The 24,451-nt window shown below is 35.9% G+C and overlaps 5 protein-coding genes across 11 annotated transcripts; 2 read left to right on the top strand and 3 right to left on the bottom strand.

Moving 5' to 3' along the window:
• The first annotated feature begins 1,865 nt into the window (after window positions 1–1,865).
• Window positions 1,866–2,594, top strand: LOC110823290 (protein RESPONSE TO LOW SULFUR 3-like). The gene has a single exon (XM_022053655.2). It carries the CDS (start codon window positions 1,934–1,936, stop codon window positions 2,249–2,251), a length of 318 nt encoding a protein of 105 aa, XP_021909347.2. The 5' UTR covers window positions 1,866–1,933; the 3' UTR covers window positions 2,252–2,594.
• A 1,472-nt stretch (window positions 2,595–4,066) lies between these two features.
• Window positions 4,067–9,619, bottom strand: LOC110823214 (Mitochondrial import inner membrane translocase subunit Tim17/Tim22/Tim23 family protein). Its single transcript, XM_022053551.2, has 6 exons — window positions 9,232–9,619; window positions 8,954–9,069; window positions 5,327–5,453; window positions 4,608–4,756; window positions 4,420–4,482; window positions 4,067–4,333 (listed from the first exon to the last, which is right to left on the bottom strand). Exons 1-6 carry the CDS (start codon window positions 9,529–9,531, stop codon window positions 4,306–4,308), a joined length of 783 nt encoding a protein of 260 aa, XP_021909243.1. The 5' UTR covers window positions 9,532–9,619; the 3' UTR covers window positions 4,067–4,305.
• A 100-nt stretch (window positions 9,620–9,719) lies between these two features.
• Window positions 9,720–17,817, top strand: BIN4 (double-stranded DNA binding protein). 2 transcript variants are annotated; one of them, XM_022053548.2, is made up of 13 exons: window positions 9,721–9,867; window positions 10,306–10,416; window positions 11,352–11,622; window positions 11,882–11,943; window positions 14,957–15,110; window positions 15,376–15,437; window positions 15,516–15,569; window positions 16,045–16,162; window positions 16,578–16,624; window positions 16,814–16,840; window positions 17,095–17,170; window positions 17,273–17,412; window positions 17,503–17,817. In XM_022053548.2, exons 2-13 carry the CDS (start codon window positions 10,369–10,371, stop codon window positions 17,611–17,613), a joined length of 1,170 nt encoding a protein of 389 aa, XP_021909240.1. In that variant the 5' UTR covers window positions 9,721–9,867; window positions 10,306–10,368; the 3' UTR covers window positions 17,614–17,817. The 2 variants fall into 2 exon arrangements, with proteins under 2 accessions (XP_021909241.1, XP_021909240.1); XM_022053549.2 differs by lacking the exon at window positions 11,882–11,943 and having other exon boundaries at window positions 9,720–9,867; window positions 11,352–11,567.
• LOC110823199 (Pathogenesis-related thaumatin superfamily protein) lies at window positions 17,776–23,737 on the bottom strand. 6 transcript variants are annotated; one of them, XM_088211471.1, is made up of 7 exons: window positions 23,597–23,673; window positions 23,008–23,068; window positions 21,485–21,614; window positions 21,065–21,372; window positions 18,856–20,910; window positions 18,328–18,604; window positions 17,776–18,234 (listed from the first exon to the last, which is right to left on the bottom strand). In XM_088211471.1, exons 5-7 carry the CDS (start codon window positions 19,337–19,339, stop codon window positions 18,075–18,077), a joined length of 921 nt encoding a protein of 306 aa, XP_088067597.1. In that variant the 5' UTR covers window positions 19,340–20,910; window positions 21,065–21,372; window positions 21,485–21,614; window positions 23,008–23,068; window positions 23,597–23,673; the 3' UTR covers window positions 17,776–18,074. The 6 variants fall into 6 exon arrangements, with proteins under 6 accessions (XP_088067597.1, XP_088067596.1, XP_088067593.1 ...); XM_088211470.1 differs by having other exon boundaries at window positions 18,856–21,414; XM_088211467.1 differs by having other exon boundaries at window positions 18,856–21,372.
• On the bottom strand, window positions 22,228–23,013 carry LOC148239715 (cyclic AMP-responsive element-binding protein). Its single transcript, XM_088211473.1, has one exon. The coding sequence runs from the start codon at window positions 23,011–23,013 to the stop codon at window positions 22,576–22,578; it is 438 nt and encodes a 145-aa protein (XP_088067599.1). The 3' UTR covers window positions 22,228–22,575.
• Window positions 23,738–24,451: the final 714 nt, after the last annotated feature.

The following is a 24,451-nucleotide window of genomic DNA, read 5'->3' as shown; positions in this document are numbered from 1 at the left end:
AATGGTGAAAAAATTACGCCGAATGAAAATCGGGAAGGGCCTCATCGGAGGCGTTTTGTGAAATTTTCCACAACGGCATTGCCGGACTTTACCTGCAGTTTTCGGTCAATTAGCCGGTCTTTTTGCTCCGATTTGGCTATGGGGATTATTAAAATTGAATTTCGAGCAAAGGATAATTTTTTTATCTCTTTTGGTGGTCGGAAAGGGCTTCGGTGTGGCGGCGAATGGCAGCGGCTCTCCTTCCCAGCGGATGAGTCTTCTTTTCCAATGAGGGCGTCCCGCGGCTAGTGGTATAAAAATGATTATTTATATTCGTCTCCATTTAATCTGGGTCGTCTATCGCGTTTGGGGAGGGAACGCATCCAGACCGTCCGTGCACGCGGTAATAGATCTGAGCCGTTCGATCGCGGGTACACGGATCGCCCGCGTGGCCCCCCACATGATACCGTGTTAGTGTCCGTTGCCACGCAACATGTTATGGTTTGTTGGAGCTGTTGACCGGACATCTTACGTGACAAAACTTTTCTAAATTATATTTTAATATCCGGTTTCTGATTTTTCTTTTAAAAATACTTTTAGAATCCAAATTTTTATCTATTTTTCTTAAAATTATTTTCAATTTCATCATCCATAACATTTCTTTCATTTTTATACTAAATTAAACTTAAAAAATTTTAAAAATTATATTTATAATTAATTTAATTTAATTTGGGCATTACACAATTACAGAACATTAGAACTCTAAACCCATCCTTCCCATGACTGTTGACCCGATTATCTTTCTTTTTTACCGTCGATCGAATTTATTAACATAGTATTAAAAAATTATTGAAGTAAATTATGGAAAATCATATAACTTATTTTATTTTAAGAAATTGTGAAATTTTTTTTTTGTAACATACGTATGTAATTTAAATATTTAACATGAAATTAATTTTTTATACATTTGAAATATTTATTTTTTGGATACAAATAAATAGAAAACACGAATAAATAAATAAAAAATCAAGCCTACAAATTGAACGTTCTAAACCAAAAAGCTCTAATGATAACCTCTTTCACGATGTTTATGAGCTCCGCAAAAAAGTGATGCTTGTAGTACGAGTCAAAGGATTAAAAAAAGATTTGATTAGGTAAATAGTCGATACAATAATTTCTTTCACGGTAGATATGTTAAATTTTCGGCATTCAAATTATTCAATAATAAAGTTTTTTATATTTTTAGAAATACTTTTAGTGCATATATTATGATGCTTGACTTTCTTTAATGTCAATTCAAATTATAATTATTATAATTTAATATTTGATCTAATTTATATTAAAAAATAAATAAAAAAATTATGTCTGATTTAAATATTATATTAATTTAAATAATTTTTATAAAATAAATATTTATAAAAAAATTACTTAGTTTTTTTGAAATTTATCACGTCATTGTGAAAATATTATTGTCCATAATTACATTAAAATAATGTATAAACATGTTTTGTATAAATTTTATTGTAAAAATTATCATATACACTAATTATTTAATTTAAATAATTATTTTCAGCAAATAGTAAAATTAAAAAATAATTATTTTACATAGATGTATATTTTTTTAGAACATATCTGTATTATTTAGATTTTTATAAATATAATAAGCAAAAATTCAATGTTAAATAAATTAAAAATGAAAATAAATAAATAATAAGGTGACAAATTATGATTTTGCGATTAGTAATTACATGGATAAAATTGTAATTGAACTAATAATAAGAAAAAATAAAAATGAATTTGGACCGGAGCGTGCGAAATGAGCTCGCATCAGATACATTGAATCTGGACATAACTGCCGAGGCCTATAAAGACAGTGGAGAAAGGAGTGGTTAAGCAACAAAAAAAAAAGGAAAGGCAAGGAAACCAGAAACTCGGGGAATTCAGGCCAAGGAAAATGGCTCCAGCTATCGCGATAGGGAACGGCACAAAGACGGTGAAGAAGACGAAGGATGATGGGGATCTAGAATCAAGGATGCTGAGAGAGAGAAACGAGGAGTTGGAGAGAGAGCTGAGGAACAGCAAGGAGAGGGAGGAGCAGATGAAGACGGAGCTCTCAAAGGCCTGGGAGAGATTACGAGTTGCAGAGGAGGCGGAAGAGAGGCTCTGCAACATGCTTGCCGAACTAGAGGCCGAGTCCCTTCACCAGGCGCGTGATTACCACGCTCGCATTATTTCCCTCATGGACCGGCTCTCGCAGCTTTCTTCGTCCTGATCGACGTACACTGTGTATGAATATGATCAGTATATATCCGGAATCTTACATCAGTACCGAATTAATTCTGGTTCTGTTCTTTACTGTATCTGCGGTTCGCGCTTCTCCTCCTTGTCTCCCTGTACTTTTATTTTTTTCCTTCTTTTTGTGATTAGGTTGTAGTGTTGATAAACTGTTCTTCACCACCCCGTGAAGAAGAAGAAGAAGATAGGCTAGTTTTTCTTTTTAGTTCCTCTGTATTTAGATTTCTCTGTTTTGTTCTCCGACGCAGCTGTAATCTGCTTGCACATGACAGTAATTTACACTTAATATTTTCGCTAAATTACAAAAAAGTTCTACTGAATTTATTGCATTTTAAATGCTATAATTTGATCACCTTCCCGAAGACGGAATGGAAAAGATCGAATCATCAAGTTCGTGCTGTGCAATTTGAATTATTGAAGTAACATAAATTAATAATTCAAGTACTCATTACCCATCAATACCAAACAATTCTAATACGAAAAACTCCATTATGATCAATCTACAAATAAAAAAATTATGAGTAATTTATCCGTATGTATTCAACTTCGCTCGGTTGGATCTGGAATTGGTGGTTAAGATTTGAAGTTTGAATGGCCGTCGTAACTTTCTCTGCATCTCGGAGCTATATATTCGGGACGTTTGCCGAAGCAGTACCGGCCACTGAGGGTTCGGGATTGTCATTGAGTGGCTCTGGTAAAAGAATAATAATTGTACTTTAAATAAAATAAATGAAATAGGAGTGACAATGAAATTTGTTTTGTTTTTTTCCGTCTTAATTTTTTGAATAAATTTAAAGAATCGTATGCTATAATGTGGCATATTCTCTTCGATTACTTCGTGACAATTGTAATATTCTTTTTTTTTTTTTTGTTTAATTGTCAATTACTTTTGTAATACCCAACTTTTTTTTTTATTAATTATTATTTATATAATTTTAAATTAAACTTAATGTTAAATGAACTAACTATAAAATTTGTTCTCATCTTTACAAAAGGGCAATCTTATTAATTGCTCATCAATTAAACAACATTTAATTATTTGTAAAATATATTAGAAATGAGTAATTTTTACATAATCGTATTTCAATAATTTAACATATTTTAATAATTAATTTAATATTAAATTAGTTTAATACGTACGTTTTAAAATTAAAAATTTTGCACGCGCGCACGCGAGAAGCTTACTTTTTAATAGTTAACGTGAATTAGATGATTACTTTCTTTTTCATATAAAATTGGATAATTCCTTTATTAAATTTTGGACGGTACATATATAATAATGTTCTACTTACATTTACATGTTACACCGCCAAAACATATTATAAAAAATGGGTCGGTGGTTTTTCATATAATACGTTAATACTAATTGACTTAATTACTTACTACAGATATATTAAATTTTAAAATAATATATATTTAAAAATATTTATTATAAAGTTTAATCGAAAAATTTATATTATTTTTATAAAAGTTATATAAATAATTTATATTATCACTACGTGCCAAACACGTGGCAATCAAAGCGTGCCATCTACAACTGAAATGATTAAGAAATTGAAAGTTCTCTTGCGACGAAAGCCTCGGATTGGATCGTTCCCAGATATTTTCCTTACAAGGAGGGTAAACTATTCAACGACTAAATATTTTATTTTTAATATAAATAAACTATTTATTAAGTCTCTTGACCCAATTATGTCAATTTTTTTTATTAAAAAATAAAAAATAAACATTTAAAACCTAAATTTTAATTAAAAAAAAAACGTTATAAATATCAAAATTCGAAAACTGCAACTTTAATAAACAAAGTAAAAGCTCGTAGTATTTAATACTTCAGCTCATCTTTAAGAAGCTTACATTAGACGAGGTGGGATAGGAGGGGAGAGACATTCAAAGCCATTGCAGATCATAAGAAAACACTAATATCATTGGATAATTAAGTCAAATGATGCAAACAAAGAGTATCTCTTCAACAGGAAAACTATTTCCTACCCTCTATAAAAATTGTCCATCAGCAGAAGTGCAACTACAGCTTCATCGCCTCTCTCTCAGCTCGGCATCCCTAAAGAACAAATGCATAATCACGCACGAGATGAAAATCAATGGTTTAAGGGAGACTAATACCATTAACGGAGTAGAAAATCAAACCTCTGAATGTGATCTAGGATAAGCAACCTTGGTCCAGGTGGGATTTTTACATCTCTAAGAGCACTGAAGTTGAATTTGGAAAAATGGAAAAACGCCACTAAAGTATGTCAAAACAGGATACACGCGCGCAGAATGATAAACCAGTTAGAATGAAACGATGAATGGGAGCAATAAGGCCAGCCACTTGCCTGTCAGTTAGCAACGGTAAAGTGTTATCAGTTAGCAAGCCTCTCTTGAAATTCTTCTCGTAGTTTTGAAGGCCGAGCTTATTTAACATAGACCTTGTTCTGACATAGTACGGATCTTCAGCTGGCGGTTGAGAGAATTTTTGTCCTACCTGAATAATCATATGAAAAAAATTCTCAGCATACCAGAATATCAGACTGTTCGCAGGGAAATTGCCAAGGAGTTTAGTTTGGAAATGTTTTACGAATGATGGTACAATTACAGACGAGGATGTCACACCTACAAAATATGTTACCATAAAGTTGACCTTGCAATATTAGCTGAGAGCACCAATTTTTTAGTTCTTAGATGTCAATAATTAAAGATAACACTTCTCAAAGGTTAAAATAATAGTAATTACTTGTAAACTCGAATTTACACGACTATCACACCATACTTTACAAGAAAAAAATTCAAACTAAAGCACATGATACTGAATTATTTAAAATCCTAGTTATATTAATGCAAGTTTGTATGTGATTATCTGGAAAGAAGTTTCGGTTCCCAGACAACTTAGCAACGGTGATTGATTTGCATAAGCATAAGCATTGCCCTTTGTATAAGCATCAGTTCCAAGAGTTCAGCATGAAATAATCATTGCAACAGGTTGAAATAACATTATTTACGTTTTACCCCTGTGCATTCTTTTCAAAATAACTATGTCGATCTTATGATTACTCACCTTGAAAATCCCAGCTTGAACTACTGCAAAAGCCAGTCCAGAAGAGATTGCATTTGCTACCTGATTTGGGCCACCCATGCCACTAACCAAGGAAAAAACAGCTCCGGAACCAAAAGCTGCCACCATGCTGCAATAGTAATTTAGTACTCTCGAGGAATTACAGAACATTAAAGCACAAAGTTCGCAACTGAAAGAGAAAAGTTCTTGAAATAAATTTCTAAAAGCTCATACAAAACCCATAGCAAAGAAGAGAAAAGTTGCAACTAGGAGAAGTGATGATTAGCTCTAATATCATTCTTATGAGTTTAGGAGAAATAAACCCTAAAAGCTAGCTATTAAAGTGGGAGAGACAAACTCATATCAACCCCACACCAAAGTCGCACACTTTCGATATAGGATCCAAGTTACTTTACCACGTAATGAAAAGAGAATGAAAAAGTTATATTCTCGCAAACTTCCTTTCAAATGAGACTAGTTCCGGGTAAAACAGAGAGACAGGTGTCTAAGAGGAGTAAGAACCCATAGACAACATTTTTTGTTTTAGGAACTTAAAATATCTCCATCAGAAAACAGTAAAGTGGATGCTCTCAATCAGATTCATGACAGCATAAATTCTGAGACAACAACCCACGATGAAATTAGAGTACCAGCCAAAGTAGGGAAATCTATATCGACATTCTTAATATATATACATGTATATGTATATATTTATGAATATATGTTTTCATTGTCAAGATGATACATAATCTCTATCTACTAAACAGCATAAGAAGATCATACCCCACAAAATATGAGAGACAAATAGAATTATCATTAAAATTTACTCTAGTTGACATGAACCACATCCCAAAGCTCAAATCCACAAACTAGAGAAGGTTAACTTTTGTGTGCACTTAAGCATAAAGAAAATAAATGCATTTTAATCACAATCCTTTTGACACTCTCCCTATGATAAATACCTATTGCCTAAGAACAGAGAAGATGGTGATAAGTATACCAAGAGAATTGATATAAACATGATGAACAAATAAAATAATATAATGCACCATCATCTCTAGTACTAGAAAGAAAAACTTGCTTTTGTTGTGTGATATTTTAAGAATCTGTGAGCAATTCTTAGTTCACACGATCCCATTTGGTTCAGTTCCTATTCCTTTCCTCGATAATTCTTATATTAATTATAATAAGCTATTAATTAATAATTTTTTTTGAAGTAAAAGATGAAAGTGTTGTTATTCACAAAAGGTACTAAAGAAGTACCACCCAGTTACATAGTAATTACATATCAATTAAGTGGTCAATGACGCATCCCAAGTCATCCCAATGTAATATGTCATGATCCAGCAAAGTGGATCCAAAAGTATGAAATCATCTATTTTTAATGTTTACAAAATCTGTTTCTATTTCCTCAAAAACTCTAACATTTCTTTCCTTTCACACATCCCAAAAAATGGTAAGTGAAATAAAAAATAAATGTTTTTTCTTTTTACAAATACCTGCCCAAGCCCATAATTCATTCCTTACATTACCCGCCATAACCCATCTCATTCCCATCAACCTGAACACCGACATCCATAGGCTATGAGTAACTGGGCAAAATAATAAGATGTGGTCACATGTCTCCTCATCAGCCTTGCATTAAAAACATTGATTAACAAAGATGTTGCCCCGCCTCTTTAACATGTCAATAGTCAAAATACTTCCTCTTGAGGCTTCCCAAGCAAAAAAAAACCATCATAGGGGAGGCTGCAGCTTTCCAGATTTGTCTAAATGAGACTATCATATTATTCCCGTTGTCCTCTTTGGTTATAAAATTGTAATAGGACTTCACCGAAAATCCATTCTCATCCAACTTCCATATCCTCCTATCCTTCTGATTATCCATGTTAATTTCAGCCAGCACATTGAGTAAATTACAATATATATCAATTTCCCAATCCTGCAAGTTCCTCTAACCTGTACACTCCACCCCTTTCCCCCATCAACATTCTCATACACTTTATCCACTGTAATGTCCCTCTCACTAGCAATATTGTAGATATTAGGGAATCTATTTTTCATTTTGAAAGTCCCCGCCCATTCATCCTGCCAGAACCTTACTCTTTCTCTATTCCCCACCTTCCATTCCATGCAATCCTGAAAACTACTGCCTTCCCTACTGATTTTCTTCCATAAACTCATCCCGTACAGTTTGTATTTTCCTCTTCTCCCGCCATCCCGCTCCCAATCCCCCCATCTCGTCTCCACCACCTTCCTCCAAAATTTGTCATTCTCATTCCCATGAAGTGCAACATTCAAACCCACAATGGATCTAAATCCAAGCCCACCCCTATCCATAGGTTTCTTCACCACCTCCCACCTTACCAAATGATATTTTCTACAACCATCATCATCAACCCAAAGGAATCTGCATTGGATCCTTACAAACTTTAAAGCAATGCTAACCGGAATAGTTAATATAGAAAGATAGTAAATTGGGAGATTCGCTAACGTACTCTTGATTAAGGTAAGCCTCCCCCTTTTAGATAAAAAACTCCTCTTCCAACCCGCAAGCCTCCTCGCAAACAACTCCACAATCGGATCCCAAGCCCTAACATCTTTAAATTTCGCCCCAACGGGAATCTCAAGATATTTGATAAGCAGCGAAATGATTTTACAGCCCAGCACCCTAGTCATCTCCAACTCATCCCTCCTATCCCCCAACCTAACCATTTCTGTCTTTCTCATATTGATTCTCAGCCCAGACACCATTTGAAAACAAATTAAAATACATCTCAAATGAAGCAAAGAGGATAAATCCGGTCCACAAAAGATGAGTGCATCGACGACAAAAAATAAATGAGAAACCTTCACCCTAGAATCGTCATCCCCCACTGATATGCCTCTCACCAGATCCAGCTCTCCAGCGCTCGCCATCAGGCTGCTAAAGGCTTCCATAACAGTAAGAAAAAGAAGGGGAGACAGCAGGTCCCTTTGGCGAATACCCCTCGACGCCCTGAAGAAAGACGAAGGACCCCCTGTTCACCATCACAGCCAAAGAGGTAGTAGATATACAATTCTTTATCCATTTCCTCCATTTACACCCAAAACCCATCCTCTCAAGCATATAAATAACAAAATCCCAACAAACATGATCATAAGCCTTCTCCATATCAATTTTATAAACGATACCTTCTTTAAGCTAATAATAGTTTTGATATCTAGAAATGTTATAGGAATCAAACCAAAACACAACAGATTTGGGTTCACTTCCTTTCAAATACTAACCAATTCACTGTTCTATGTTTCATATTAGTTTGATTATGCATAATTACAAAATAAAATATTCTGTTTAAGTTAATAGGTCTCCATCTTGAATTTTAATTGTGATAATTCGATTCTTACATTTTTAATGCGCGGATGTGAATTTCAATGCTTCATATGTTACACAATGGGAGTGGTGATGAATAAATTCTAATTATGCATAATGAGAATAATATAAAAATTAAAACTATGAAGAGATTTTACTTTTGTTTATGGAAGCGTTAAAGATCAAACTGGATATACTTTCACTAAATGCTAGTCCACAATAATCATACTGCAAGTGCAAAATGAATTATATTACAAAGAGCATGAAGGAAATCTCACTTAGACTGGATATCCTCCTTCCCTCTGAGTCTTTTCATGACGCAGGATATGCCAGCATTAACACCAGTCATGATAGCAAAGTTGCGAGCTTGGATAGCCGGTCCACCAGACAAAGCCTAGATATCATTGCAAAACATTTCTTACCTGTAAATTCTTCTTTCAGCAAGAAAAATATTTCTGGAAAACGAAAGCTTTCCTGGAAACTTTAACTCTGAAACTCCAATATTGGGTTTGGGAAGTGATTATAAAATTGCAAAATCAAAAATTACGAACGAGACCTGAGCTTGCTTGAGAGAAGCCATAGCTTGAGGATTGAGGGATGCCTCAGGGGGAGCGGTAATAGACGAAGAAAGGTCTTTGGACAGGAAACCTAACATGGCGCCCATTGCTCCTCCCTGAGCCGCACTGGCGGAGGTGACAACTGCAGCCTCCACGGGCAGTGGCTGCTTAGTCAACCAAGCCCGAAATCCATTTTCAAACTCTTTCAACTTTACCTGCAGCTGCTCAATAGGGTTCTGCTGCGTCGCCACCACCATAATTCCTCCTTGTTGTGGCTGCTGTTGTGTACCTCTCTCCATATCCGTCGACTCTACTGTGCAATTTCCCTCTAGCTGTCTCCTGATTCTTTTACCTAGTGAGGAGGACGGACACTGGATAGCAAGTAGCAGCCTCCTTTTGTTTCTATCTTCTTAGTTGTGAATTTTGGGCCTTAGTTTCGGCCCATCAACTGCTTGGTGGGCTTTGGCCATACCAACAATCTTAACTTTCTGAATCTACAGCTACGAAAGCAGGAAACAGGAGAAGTGCCGCCTATGAACTCGCGCTCGATCTCCAGCCAGCTTCAGCCTGATTTTCGTCGCTGATCGTCATTGTCTGGCTGTTAGAGCGAATTTGTGTTATTTGCAGCGGTTCAGGTACTGATTACCTTCCTTCGATAATCCTACTGTTCCCTTTATTTAGTGGAATTTTGTTCCCTTTTCTGTTCAAGGCAAAAAATTCTTTTGTTCTTCGAAGAGCTTCTGGATTCGATTAGACATTGTTTATGCTTTCGTATACTTTTAGGGTCTCTAATTCGAACCAGTCCTCTACCAGTACATGCTTCCATTGATTATCATTTCTTTTCCTGATGCTTCCCTTATGTACTGGATAACTCTTTTGTTTTGCTTACAGCTTCTCAATTCGAGACAACAGTTTCTACAATATATATATATATATATTTATTTATTTATGTTCTGTAATTTACAGAAGTCCCTTTAGTCATATTGAATGCTTTCACTGACTTCTGTTCGTCTATGCCGGTGCTCTTCATCAATAGCAAATGAACTAATATCCAGCTTGCTTTGTGCTAATAGATTTCGACAGGACAGCTTGATTTTCATCAACAACTATATTGAAGTAAGTCAACCTAGTTCAACATGAGCAACTCCAGGGAGCAATCTCCGGATTGGTTGCACGCTTTCCAGGTTTTCTCCATTTTGTTCTTCGGTTCTTCTGCATGATTTATTAATTGTACGTTTATATACCTAGGGCTAGAATCATTCTTCTGCTTCTTCGTATTTTTTTGTTATTAATTTCTGACTTTAAATCCGAGTTTGCATTTTTATCAATGCATCCTCATCTTCTAATTTATAGTGATTAACTCATTTTCTAATGCAAGGCGTAATGGCAGTTATACCATATCCAAGCTAAAATTACTTGGTTTGATTTATGACAGTAACTTAATATTATATTAAAGTATATAGAGGGTTCATCTAAATCACTGTTTTCTTTCTTCTGTATTCAGGGTTACATGAGTTGGCTGATCCCAAACCAGCCAATCTTCTAGTAATTGAATTTTTTTTCTTGGATATAGTCTTTGCTTGTTGCGGTTTTATAGCAATTAGGTTACCTTTGTTTCTTTTCTTTGGAAATGTTTGGAACAAGTTCACTAAATTTGTGGAGTTCATATGTAAATTACTACTTTAGGATTTAATTCGGTTAAAAAATGATACAAATTGAACTTATATGAAATATTTCATTTCCTTTTCTTATTTTTAATACTATGTTAGGGATTTGGGTTTTCTAATTTTTTAAATCAAACTATTCAAAATAATTGAATACTTAGATTATTTTGAATCAGAACTAAAAGAAAGTGCCATGTCATGCACAACATGTACATAAGCTAACGGCATTAATAAAAACTAAACGAATGCCAAATTCTCTGTTGATAAAGTGGTTTATTTGAATATAATAAAAAATTTATTTATGTAACTAGATGTAAATTTCTTGCTTTTTAAGTGGAAGTTTACTTTTAATCGATGTCCCTCATTGGAATTTGCAACAAATATTTGGTCTTTTTATGAATAGTCTTAATATTGTCTGTGAGCTGCTAAGTGGTGGAAGTTATTTTGTTGAATAGGCACCAACTTGTTCTACGCTGTCAATACCCTCAGATTCTAATGCTTCACCAAGGAGTAGTCCATCAAGAGAGGACACAGATGTTGAAAAAGAGCCATCCATTTATAAATTATTTCCGGTGCTGGAGAGAGGAAAAAAACATGATGCTAGTGCAGATGCTGAAACATCTCCATCCAAGAAGAGTTTGCAAATGAAGTCTCCGAAGAAGCAGCCGAAGGTAGTTTGCACATTCTCAAGAAAGAGGAAAGTATCTAATATTGTTAAAACTGAAGGTATGATGGGGGTTTTGGAGATGGATGTTTATACATGCAAACGAATTTACTAATCTAAATTCCCAAGGTTGTATACGTTAATCCTATTAACGCTTCATTTAAATGTAGGGCCAGAAAAAGATCCCACTTCTGATTGTTTTCCTTTCCCTGTTGCTTCTTAATATGCTTTGGCATATTTTCTTTCTGTTATAACTATTTTCAATTTATTATTTCTTCCCTTTCAAGGTCTATATCATGAACTTTTTTAAAACTCATATAGGGAATGGTGATGATGAGAAAAATGGAGAGGAAGAAACAGCTAAGAAGGATTTGGATCCTCAAGTAAGGATCTTCACTTGAGGGTAGCCTCAGCATATCAGTTATCTTAGTAGTGTTAATTTTTGCAGTCTTCTTGCATCTTGCGGCCTGTGAAAATAGTAATCATTTAGAAAACCTGTAGTTCATTCCAATTTGGCAGACTTGTTTATGGGCTGGTTCAGAACCTAGTTGACATAGCAATTATTTAGAGTTTTCTTTTGGAGCTAAATTTCATCATTTAGAATGACAAATTAAGTAATTTACCTCTTTGATCAGTTAGTTTTTGTGTAAATATTAGCACTGAATGTTTTTTTTTTAAATTTATTGTATGCCAGTAATTTTACTTCATATTCTTTTTGAAAAGAAAGAAATATATATATTTATGAGTACCAAGAAGGTGATACCTAAATACAAAAATATTTACAGCTCTAATAACATGTCTATAAGGTCTCCAAGATCCTTGTGATAGTACAACTTGACTGCTTAACAAAAAACTTAGAGCCTAGAACAGCAAATCTTTTACTCCACCAAAATGAGATCTTATACCCTCACAAGCCCTCCTTATTCCTTTCTTTCTATATAGCCCAAAAAGTAGCCAAAGAGATGAGCCTTAAAGAATGTTTGTAACTATGAATGTCTTTCCATGCCCAAAGCTTCTCTCTTACAAACCCTGCCACAACCAATTCAAGCCCAATAGACCATTTGTCAGAGACCAGAGATAGTGAGCAAATGGACACCAAAGGAGGAGATGATTACATGTCTCAGCATCCTTTCACACATATAACAACCAATTCACCCGGATTTTACCCTCCTAATTGACTTGTCCAATGGCAGGGTACATTCCTTGTCAGCCTCGTAAAGTAAGTTACTTTAGGAGTCGCCTTCACTTTCCACACTAGACTAGCTGGGAATTTCTCGCACTTCCCCCCTCTTTTAGTCATATGCAAGTAGTGCGACTTGATAGACAACAGACCCTTGGAGTTTAGGCTCCAAATGGTTTGTCCTCTGCAACACTAGTAACTGCCACTAGAGAAGGCTCAAATAGTCATCAATCTCTCCATCTTTCAAGTTTCTAAAAAGATTGATTGCCAAGTGCCCCTATCAGAAGACCAAACAGAAGACTCTGACAAAAATGGCTTTGTTCCGAGCAATGGCAAATGTGGATGGAAGCTGCAAGTGAAGAGCCTTGCTAGCCAACTACTCATCACTTGAAATGCTTACCCTAACCCAACTTTCCATTTGATTTAACTTTGAAGGGCTCCTTTACACATATCAATTCTTTTCCACAACCAAATGCCATGAGGGGCCTCAGGCCTTCTAGCAAACCAATTGAAAGCCTTTAACCCATATTTTGCTTTAACCACCTTCCTCCAAGAACTGTTTTGTTCACTCATGAACCTCCAGAGCCATTCACTTTGCAAGACTGAGTTGAATTCAACCAACGATCTCACCCCTAACCCACCCATCTACAAAGGTTGTTTCACCCGTCTCATGCTATTAAGTGGTACCTTCGCTTATTATCCAAGTCGCCCCATAGTTACCTTTGTTGAATTGCCTCCAACCTCTTAGCCACACCAGCTGGAGTGGTGGCTAAAGACATGAAATAGAGGAGATGTTAGCTATAGAGCATTTAATAAGGGTAAGTCAACTGCTTTTAGCAAGTGAACTCATTTTCCAACCTGCCAAATGAAGCACTAACCTATTCACCATTGGATCCCAAGCTGAGGAGTCTTTGAACTTCGCACCAAGTGGAAGGCCGAAATACCGTATTGGAAGACTAGCATTCTTGTATCCTAGAATATTTGCCTAGTTCTCAGCTTCCCTTCTATCACCAAGATGTGCTAGTTCTGCCTTTGCTAAATTGATATTGAAGCTAGATACAGCTTGGAAGCAAACTAAGACACCCTTGATATTAAGAATATCCCTTGGATTCGGCTCACAAAAAAGAAGATTCATCAGCGAAAAGAAAATGTGTCATTATCAACCTCCTCTGTCCCCTCCCCCAACTTCATAAAGTAATTTTACTTCATATGATCTTCATAATCTGTAACTACACTAATTTGAAGTAAAACAGCAGAGATGACACATTTTTTTCTCTTGATAATATTCTTGAAAAAATTAACTTGATTAACTAGGTCATAGCATCTGTTTTTTGGTGGACCTATTGATTCTTGCAAAGCTAGAAGAAAGAAGGATTACTAATATCACTAATCTGCAAGCTCATATCCTTTTCTTTTTGAATTTTTCACTTCTATATTTGGCATTTATACTCTTTTAAGTACAGAAGTTATTGACAAACATTTTGTAACATGTTCTGAAAGATTACCAAAGAGGAAACAAGTGTTCTGCACAGAGAGTGGACTGGTGGATTCCAGTTTGGGAGCAGCTGATGGTGTTTATCAGAATTGCATAAACACTATTAATCTTGAATTTACCCAATTTAGGTTGATATTTCTCAAGCCAGAAAAGTAAATGTGACTATCAATTGGAATTTAGGGCATATTAACTTGATTGAATTCAAGAAATGTAATTTCGTAGTCATCCAAATAGACGATTTCTTTTAGATGAATTCAGGATGCTGAATGTCTTCTATGACATTCATCATGCTGATCTGTCATGTTATTAGACATTGATGGTTTGGAGGTGAGAGAAACGCCGAGTGAGGATTTTGTCGGTTTATTTTAAAAAAAGAAAAGTTTATCTGGACAACCAAGGAATACCATTAGTATAATGATTTCTAGGATGGAAATATCTGTCGGAAATTGCTTAATCCAATTATTTTAACTTTTATATACGCACTTCTGGCTTGTTTAACCAGGTTGAGGTGATTTTAATTATGGTTTTCTTAGCTAATGTGTCTAAAAGTTTATTATCCTTTTGGTTAACTTATTTATTGGAACATCTTAAAGATAGAGATTTTCTCTATGTCTATGGGAAGAGTGGGTGGTTTTATAATTTAAATTAGTTAGAAAATGCAGTGAGCAGCTGGCAAGCTTCTGATGCTGTTGTTATTGACTGTTAATACATTGTATAACAGGCACCTGCAGTTTGGATGTTGTCATCAGACTCGGAGTCTGACTCCAAGACAATTGAAAAGCGTAAGGATATGGTTATGAATGACAGAGATGGAGACTCTACAATAAAGAAGGCTTCAAAGAGAAAATCTCCGAGAAAACAGCTAAAAGTAGAAGGTCAGACACTAAACAAAGAAAATAATGTAATGTAACAGATTATGAAAAGAAAAGTTAACAACCAAATTTGTTTACGTGAAAATCAAGAAACTAGTGGCTAACATCCCTCTTTCCTCTGTAGGGATAATTTCTCAATCAATACCTTTTTGAAGTGGATATTAAGACAATTTTACCTTTTTAAGTTGTGAATGTTGTACATAATACCTGAAGTTGCTCTGCATGTGACATGAAATACCTGACAGCAATCTTTTCTTTGGTTGTGTAGGGAATAATCCTTGCTTGGAAACTGCAGAGGAAGGACCATCCGAGAAGCCTACTCAGCCTCATGTAAGAACGTTTTAGAACCACTAACAGATTTTCAGTTTTATTGCTTACTGAGCTCACATACTGTGTTATTCTTTCTAGGTCTCAACCTCAAGGTTGCCATTGGTCCTCTCAGAGAAAGTGCATCGTTCTAAGGTAGTGAACAATTTGGCTTTTTTGGGTGTCCTTTTATGATCCTGCCATCTCTTAGGTGGGTAACTGGGTGTTGAAGGAATTCTCTCAGGATTAAATAGCCAGCCATTTCCTTCTATGCTATGAAGTCTTTTTGTCTTTATCTATGGTGGATCATCTAAAGGCAAATACTACTAGAAACATGGATTGGGAGAATATATATTCTAGGAAGAATAATCTTGGCAACTACAGCTACCTTATCATTCACCTACTTGTATTCCTTGGAGATGAATAGAGGTCAATCAGACATTTTTAGAAAAAATTTTAACTGTATTGCTCCATGGTCCATTTTACACTGTTTTGTCTAGAATTCTCATTTGCTTTCTTGTGGTATCCTCTGGTTTTTATGATGAGAAACGGCGCAACTGGTCTTTATGTTTATACTGTGAACTTGAATTGTGGAAGCAATTTTAACCTGGCAGCTTTATGTTTTGTGCAGGCACTTGTTGAGTGTGAAGGGGAGTCCATAGATTTGAGTGGTGACATGGGAGCAGTAGGACGAATAGTCGTTTCAGATACCCCATCTGGAAATCATGAAATGTACTTGGACTTAAAAGGCATGTTTATTGAGATGCATGTTTCTTGTTGTAATAAAGATTTGTAACCACTGTTTTGTTTAACCTTTCAAGTATATTTCCTTTTGTACTGTATAGCCATATTGTTAGGTTTCCTCCTCACATGCTGGCTTTTGTAGAAACATAGTCCTGTTCATGAATTTGTCTACAGGTTTTTCAGAAAAACTGAATTATACTGTTATTAAAATTTAAACCAGTAAACCTTCTCTTCCCCTCTCTTTATATCTCTATCAGTCTGTATGAATTTTCCTCGTCTTTTTTTCATTTTTTTGTGTTCGAATTCCAGTTCAGCTCTGGGGAGTTTACCTTTCTCAAGCTCTGTCTTATTACTGGAGCCTTATTGTTGCATTTTTCCGCTGATTAGCTCTTGTCTGACTATTATTTTCTTTCATCTCAGGAACTATGTATAAAACAACAATAGTTCCTTCCCACACATTCTGCGTCGTATGTCATTCATGTCTCTTTTCTTTTCATACTGGAGATTTGTCTTTACTGTTAAAATTTGAGCAAAAAAAAAAGAGAGAGGAGGAAGAATGGAAGATAGAGCATTTAATGCATAAATGTATTTGGAAATCTCTTATTTGTTGTAAGAAGGATTCTTTGCAATGACATAACACGTCTCCTCTTGTTCAGGTTAGCTTTGGTCAGTCAGAGGCAAAGGTTTGGTTTCTATCCTTTGATGGGTTAGCGCATACATGCATATGTGATAAACTAAAATATCATTTGAAAATTTTTTACATTTTCAAGTTGGAATCTTCTATATTTTTTACATTTTGTTATTTTGCTGTCCTTGCAATTGTTTTCCCTTAATCTCTGAGCCGTGGGATGAATCAACAAAGTACTGAGAGAACCATGATACATTTCTTATCTGATATATTGACTTCGAATTATCTATTCCATGATGGCATGATCAGATTGAGGCTATCATGAATGATTTCATTCAGCTGAAGCCACAGTCTAATGTTTATGAAGCAGAGACGATGGTTGAAGGTCAGGATTTTTTTTTCCTTTTGGAATCCGCCTCCATTTCGTTAGTTTTCTCCTAAAATCAAGAGTTACCTGTCCTTTTACATATAAATAATTCATCAATAGGAACCATGGATGGATTTTTGTTTGAGTCGGATGATGAGACTGAGAAGATGCCAAAAACTACTACACATCAAAATGATCAAAATGAAGGAGCAGAGGAACAAGCAAACGGAAAAACCAAACACAAAGCTGAGAAAAAATCTGTATGCTTCTCAATCTTCAGTGAGTTAGGACATATTTTTACTACATTAGTAGGTTTTTTTTTCTTTGATACTCTATGCCTACTTATGCAGGGTTCTGTTAGGAAGGGAAGTAGACCTACCAAAGGAAAACTGCAAACACCTAAGAAAGTGAAAAAGAAAAGTGCAGTTTCTAAGAAGACCAAGGCCAAGACCAAGAAATGAGAGGCGGAGGATATATTGTAGTCGGCAATGGGAACAGAAATTACCAATATATATTTTTTTCTTTTTGAAATAAAGAAATTACCAATATATTTACATGGTTGTTTTATGGCAGTCCAATTATGAGACTGTGTCAATATGTGGGGTGTAAGGATACCAACTGCATTTTCAGTGAATGCCAGCCTTACAAGATTTATTATTGATTAATGCTAGTAGAATTTTTTACCAGTTATAAGAACATTTTGAATCTGCCATTTTTGGAGCATAACATGTTATTCTCTGCTTCTACTGACAAATTGACATTGATTACGTGGAGCCTAAAAATATCTCTTAGGGTTCCATTCATCATCAATAAGAATCATGCAGCTTGTCTTTTCTCTTGCATTTCCTGTGCCGCTGATGCAATCAAATTTGTTCAGGGTTCTTTATTTGGCAGGAGAAAAAAAATTCAGAGCATCAAGGCCTTAACATCTCCATTTTGCTGTGATATATGAAGCAAAGATGAGAAGGATTGACACTGGAAGTGGTAAGAGGATAGTGGAAGAGGAAGCCATTTTCACAACCTTCTCGTTGTCAGGACCTGGAATGGGCATGCTTGGAGGTACGCCACCTGGTTTTTTTGCTCTGCATTTTAAATACAGATTTCTTAATGTATTTTTCATGCACGGACGAGGAGAGGAAAGAAACAGGTAAAGCATAAAAAGAGTTGAATCCTACCCATTGCTAGTAGCAGGACAGAAAACAATGGCATATTCATAAGCCTTGCATGTGAAAGTGCTGGTGCCGTCATCAAAAGCATAGCTATAAGCCCTGGGACAAGCTCGCTTGAAAATGGTGGAATAAAATGAAGGCCGGCAGGTTGTTGGGTTAGCAAAGTTGCCGCTGCAGCAGTACTGGTCAAGCCCGAATGCTTCACATGCACTCTTACAAGCAACTACTACTCCCCCTTGTCTTTCACCATCTCCTCCAACCACCTGAAGCTCTCTTGGACAACCTATGTTTGATTGTTTTCATAGAATTTTCACCGATTCAGACCAGGTACCATCCTTTCCTTACTATTGGAATCATTGTTTAATTTTAGCCCTTATTCTACATTTAAAACAAATTTATAGGCTTCCTAGAATTTATTTGTAAATCCGAATCTTTATGAACTCAATATTTATGATCCTACAATAAAATTTGTACTACTCTAGTTGAATTATAAATTTTGTAAATTTATTTCAAACACAGAGCTTTAGTTCTTACCCAAGTTTATGTCTGAAGAGCAGCCAGTGGCATTACACGTGCCGTGCACTCCGCGTGGCACAGCAACAATTGGCAAATTATAGCCGTCCACGATGCTGACATCGTAAAAATCTTTGTCATTGCCTATGCCAAGTGTTATCTCAAAGAGTGACGCTGGTGGAGTGGCACCCATGCCGTCACATTCTAGCCTCCCTCCACAATCTCCAGTTTGACAAGACCCAATTCCTGCCTCGTCAAACGTGCAGCCAGTCCTTGCCCATATACGGCCCGACCATCCTGGAACACTTGTAATTCTCACACTCTGTCCAGACTCCAGAAGGAATCCTGTTGTTGGCAGTTGTGGAGTGCCGGCACCGGCTAGCGTGCCGGGCCATATAGTGTGTCGGCAGTTATTGGTTATTGTGAAGGTGCACGAGTAAGCAGGAGAGAAAAGGGAAATGGAAATCAGCATCACGATAGCTCCGGCCAGCGTCGGGGATGTCATGGTTGCTCAGCTGCAAGGTTTGATTGGTAGCTTTTCTGGTTTTCGGTTGGCTACATATTTCAGTCCGGAGATTCTGCAAGGAAGGATTGTGTGCCATAACGATTCAAAAACTAAACGGCTAAGTTGCTTTGTTCATCTCCCAGCCGCAAAATGATCCTCTTGGGTTTAGCATTTTTGGTTTTCCTTGGATATGAATGGCCAATTTAGGAAGCAATTCCTTTCTTTGACGCCTGCATGCTACAACTATCAGATATTATGTTTATATTCATGCGTCCGAAGGGATTCCCTTCCCGCTGCCAGATGAAACGTACGAATGGAAAATATTACGACTCTTAAATTAAATGTATTCTTAAATTTTTATTTTTAAACTAATAATTTAAAGTTTAAACATTTTGATTTTTCCGGGGATATATATATAATGGTGTATATGCTAAGTTATATCGATCTAGGAATTTTATGGTAATAATTTTAATTTGCTAGCTCTTTCTATTTTCATCATTATTATCTAAATATAAATTTTCAGAATAAAAAGATAGACATGTTTAACAACGTCCAAAGAGTATTAATTTTGGAGGTGAAGACCCGGTGGACCCAGAAAAGAGATTCTCCTGAAAGTGAAAAATGTAGTTATTCATCATTATTATCTAAATATAAATTTTCAGAATAAAAAGATAGACATGTTTAACAACGTCCAAAGAGTATTAATTTTGGAGGTGAAGACCCGGTGGACCCAGAAAAGAGATTCTCCTGAAAGTGAAAAATGTAGTTAAGTAAGATCTTCATTAAAGAAATGGTTAGTAATAAAACACGCCATTTTTATACAACCTCCCATTCCTCATCTGATTAATTTTTCATTTAACTCTTAATTAATTTTGAGCTCATACATCAATTTAATTAACCAGTACTTTTCAACAATCTCAATCCTACTTCAGTTATACATTACAATACAACATATGACAAAACAATATTATAATACAACCAACTATTCAAAAAAATTACATTGCAATACAACCATTAAAAAAAACACTTGTGCTGACATCAATTTAGTAAAGATACAATTTTCGGAAGTCCTATGATTCAAACAATTATGACTAAAAACAAATTATTAAACATAAACAAAGCACCTTTGAAGAGCAGAGGGCAGTAGTAGAACAAAGAACTTCGGATCACTGCACCAAGACAGCGAGACTAATCAGACACTCGGGAAAACAACCTATAAAAGTACTTCGGTTGGTTTAGCAACCTGCTCTCCAACGTTGTTCAAGGAAATCAAGATTTAGCAATGTTTTCCGAGCTCAAGAACATCTGAAACTCATCTTCAACTTGCTTCATTCGCACTTTTCGATTGAGCACCATCTAGTAAGAACTTACTACTAGGATCACCAGCTCTTGGAGCTCAAAACAACCATTGAGATTCCAGACAGAAAGAACTTCAGTATTGTAGTAACTCTTTTTCTTCCATGTAAAGGGAAACCAACCGCCAAGTGAAGATAATTGGATGAAGACAAACAGAAAAACTGAAACGATGTCCTCAATTAAGAGCCACAGGAAATCCTTCAGCAGATCTTGCCCTACGAATGTGGGTCAAATGGAAAGATAAAAGATTTAAGCAATGTGGGTCAAATGGAAACGGATAAAAGATGTAAGGATAAAAGATGTAAGCAATCCCTCAAAGCTAGGGATACAGGCACATACCCAAAAAGATGTCAAAATCATAAGCCATACCTGGTGGAAAATAATTCATTGGAAAGAATATTACTGTTTTTCATAACTGGCAACACTTATAAACCCTCCCTTAGTCGGGTGCTACTATAATGCCTAATGCCTCCACCAATTCCAACTTGGGCAAGTTGGAATTTCCCATATTAGTCAAGCAAACCAGGACTAAGACCTCCAAATGCTTTTTCCATTAAACAAAGAAAGCCAGCATAAGAAGGTAATTTTGGTTGTCATCAATTTTTGTGGTGCTCTGCATCTTCCTTATCTTGTATCTTTCTTGCATGATTAGCAAAAGCTACTACCTCTTCTCAAAACTGAATCATTGATTAAGGCACAGTAATTAAACAATTAAGATTCTGCCAAAAAAAGGTTTAAATCGTTACACACAAATCAACAATCGTATAGAAGAACGTCAACAACACTCACCTAACTGAATTCTAAGAGGCGATTGTCCAAAAGCCCCAACATCTGAAATAAACAACATGTCAGATATCAAGTCATCTGAGCATTCTGCTGATCTGCCTTTTTCATCCATTTTGTGCAAGGGCAAAAGTACCTGCAGGGTGGAAAAGACAAGTCAACAAACATTATTGACTACATTATAGAAATGTAAAACTCATTTGCTACTGCAGAAAGGATAAATAAACTCTCCCGAGTTGCAAATTTCAACCCCTGCAAAAGCAACACATGCTTCAGGAACACGTATAACAAAACAAACACAAATAACAAAACACAGAGCAATAAATAGTAAGAGGTAAGTGTATAACAATAGTGTATCACTCCCTTTCAACCTGCAAAAAATGCAACAGAACCAAAAGAGTTTTCTACCAGATAACAATCCAAAAAGATCCTTCATTTTGAAGAACTTGAAAAACCTGTGCTGCATCAATCAAGGATATCAAGAACCTTATGAAACATGAACTTACACAAGTGATGTCAAAGGTTTAAAAAGCAAAAGACAGTATAGAATAGGTACAAATTAAGAAAAGCTAAAAGGAAAAGACAAAGAAATGATATGTATGAACAAGAATATACAGCTATGGTCACTCCAAATAAAATGTAATACCCACGGACCACCACAATTATATCTGCACCAATACAATTTCCAAAAAGAAGCAAGTCCACTTCAATGAAGATGAATATACACGGTGACCATAGGACAAAATAAATACATAGAACTAGTTAATAAAAATTTATCATTCAAGTTTTGGCAAGGACCTGAAAGCATCCAGGTCAAGTCAGTTCCAAATTAAGAAGAAGAATTAGAAGGAAACGAGTGTTCCTACAGGCAAAGTTTGTTGAAGAGCTACACTGCATTAAACAAGACTAGAAAATTAAAGTGTTCCTACAGGCAGGTGGGATACGACAAGTCCACCATTAAAGTAGCCACATTAGGTCTGTTATCCATATACGTTCCATGAAAATGAAAAAGGAAAAAACTTAGACGGAACATGAGAAAGGTAAAAGGATAATAGTCTTTACGGCCATAAGATAAAATATAATAACAATCTAACAATCTAGCTCATATCCATGCCATCTCCAACTTGGCTGCAGATTGGACTGACAGCAGAGAAAGATCTCTCAAAGGGAGAAGGATGGAATTGTGCATCACGTCTGCGCTTAAAAGCACAGCTTTCAGAAGGGGAACTCTCAGCATCAAGCTTCCTCCGTACTCCTCTAACGGCCTGTTCCTCAGCTGGTGTGAGGGGAAAAACCTTTCTACTTGCCCGGCAAAGAGAACTATGGTTATCATACAAAATTCTCTGGTTACAATTCTTGTCACAAATGTGAGTAAGTCCTGTTAGTTTGCAGCGATACATGTTTCCGCAAACATGCTCATTTTCACATTTCCAATCACATTTGTGAACAGGAATTGGCCCATCACGGCCCAGAATAGCGGACAAGTAAATAACATTTGCAGGGCCAGCAACGGCGGATTTTCCATATACCTCCATTGTTTCAGGATATCGAACAACCTCCCGTGATCCAAAGGTCCAAAAGCCCTTCGGTCTGCAGAGCCCAAGACAGTAGAACAAACGGTCAAAATTCGTCGCGTATGGTTAAGAGGTGACCGAAATGGTCTCTTTTTTTTTTTTTCCTTTCTCCTTTCTTTTCTCCCCTCAAAAGACTATGCAATTATTAAACTACTTGAGAAACGGGCAAAGAATCAAACATAAGGTGCTAAAGAAATGAAAATCATATAGGGAAACACTGTCGGCAGTAATTATAGATTTAAAGCTCGAGCAGTCTTCCAGTTAGAACGGTTATGAATTACAGATCATTAATGGATAATTTAGGAGCAAATTCGAGGTAAATTTAGGGGTTTATTGAAAGAACAAACCATCATCGACTATATAAACCACCAACACCGACAGAACAACATACAAGCTGTACAGATCTGAAGTAAGGCGAACTCTTTAACGGAAAAGGAAAGAAAAATAAACTATATTTTTAGAAAAAAACGATCGATCATTGCTGATGCAGGAAAATGAAATTAGAAAAAGAGCAGAAAACAAGAGGAGGAAGAAGGAAACTAACCTGATTTCTTCCACCAACAGTGAGAAGCAGCAAACGCTTCAGGGACGCCCTAGCTCCTCTGACCTTCTCTCTCTCTCTCTCTCCGAAATTCTAAACCAAGAAAAAAAAAAATCTCTAAATCTCTCTCTCTCCTCCGAAAAAAGAAAGCAGGCACAAAAGAAGAACAGGGAACGGGAGTAAGAGGGGGTATTTATAGATCAAGATCGAGCGGATATGTTGGGTGGGGGGGATCGGATAGTGGAAGGATATGATAAAATATACTCGTTTCCACCTAAAAGATCTGTACTTTATTTTTAACCGTTAGATAAAAGTTATTACTTTAAATACATTAATTGTTTTTTAATCTGACGGTTCAAACCTATTGCTCACACCAAATCCTATGGTTACGTGCCTATTTACATAGTTTCCTAACGGATCGCGACCCACGCGCTCTTGATACTTTCACGTGCTCACGCACCAAAAACAAAAAGAAAGATACTGCCAAAAAAAAAAAAATAAAATAAAATAAAAATAAAAAGTTCGGTGAGGGTAGAAAGGTAATTTCGCAGGGTGGATGGACGGAAACGAAACTCCTACTCTTCACCTACAATTCTGGTTTGGATAACTTCTCGGACTTTTTGCCATTAAACTCTCACGTGTCCAACGGTTCTGTTTGTCTCCCTCTCGCTTCACTTTTCTTCGACGAGTACTTCTCATTTATTTATTTTTTATTTTCAATTTACTCTTCCGCTATTATTTAATAATAATTAATAATAATTAATTTCGTAGCGACTTTAAACGGTCTTCTGCGACAAGTTCGAGACAGGCCGAAGACTATATCAACGTATCACAACTTGACACGTGTGCACTAACTTC

This window comes from Carica papaya, chromosome 9 (genome assembly GCF_054855325.1).
Source record: "Carica papaya isolate Zhongbai chromosome 9, ASM5485532v1, whole genome shotgun sequence".
Classification (NCBI taxonomy): Eukaryota; Viridiplantae; Streptophyta; class Magnoliopsida; order Brassicales; family Caricaceae; genus Carica; species Carica papaya.
This window is presented reverse-complemented; position numbering and strand designations above follow the sequence as displayed.

Excerpts from the sequence above, each read along its gene's own strand:
- LOC110823290 (XM_022053655.2), top strand. The coding sequence starts at position 1,934 with ATGGCTCCAGCTATCGCGATAGGGAACGGCACAAAGACGGTGAAGAAG.
- LOC110823214 (XM_022053551.2), bottom strand. The coding sequence starts at position 9,531 with ATGGAGAGAGGTACACAACAGCAGCCACAACAAGGAGGAATTATGGTG. Across the intron at positions 5,454-8,953 it reads AAGGAGGATATCCAGTCTAA|CATGGTGGCAGCTTTTGGTT; the intron begins GTGAGATTTCCT and ends TTACTATTGCAG. Across the intron at positions 4,483-4,607 it reads TTACCGTTGCTAACTGACAG|TGCTCTTAGAGATGTAAAAA; the intron begins GCAAGTGGCTGG and ends ATTCAACTTCAG.
- BIN4 (XM_022053548.2), top strand. The coding sequence starts at position 10,369 with ATGAGCAACTCCAGGGAGCAATCTCCGGATTGGTTGCACGCTTTCCAG. Across the intron at positions 11,944-14,956 it reads AGAAGGATTTGGATCCTCAA|GCACCTGCAGTTTGGATGTT; the intron begins GTAAGGATCTTC and ends ATTGTATAACAG. Across the intron at positions 15,570-16,044 it reads AGAAAGTGCATCGTTCTAAG|GCACTTGTTGAGTGTGAAGG; the intron begins GTAGTGAACAAT and ends TGTTTTGTGCAG.
- LOC110823199 (XM_088211468.1), bottom strand. The coding sequence starts at position 19,339 with ATGACATCCCCGACGCTGGCCGGAGCTATCGTGATGCTGATTTCCATT. Across the intron at positions 18,605-18,855 it reads CTCTTCAGACATAAACTTGG|GTTGTCCAAGAGAGCTTCAG; the intron begins GTAAGAACTAAA and ends AATCAAACATAG. Across the intron at positions 18,235-18,327 it reads TGTCCTGCTACTAGCAATGG|AGCAAAAAAACCAGGTGGCG; the intron begins GTAGGATTCAAC and ends TTTAAAATGCAG.
- LOC148239715 (XM_088211473.1), bottom strand. The coding sequence starts at position 23,013 with ATGGAGGTATATGGAAAATCCGCCGTTGCTGGCCCTGCAAATGTTATT.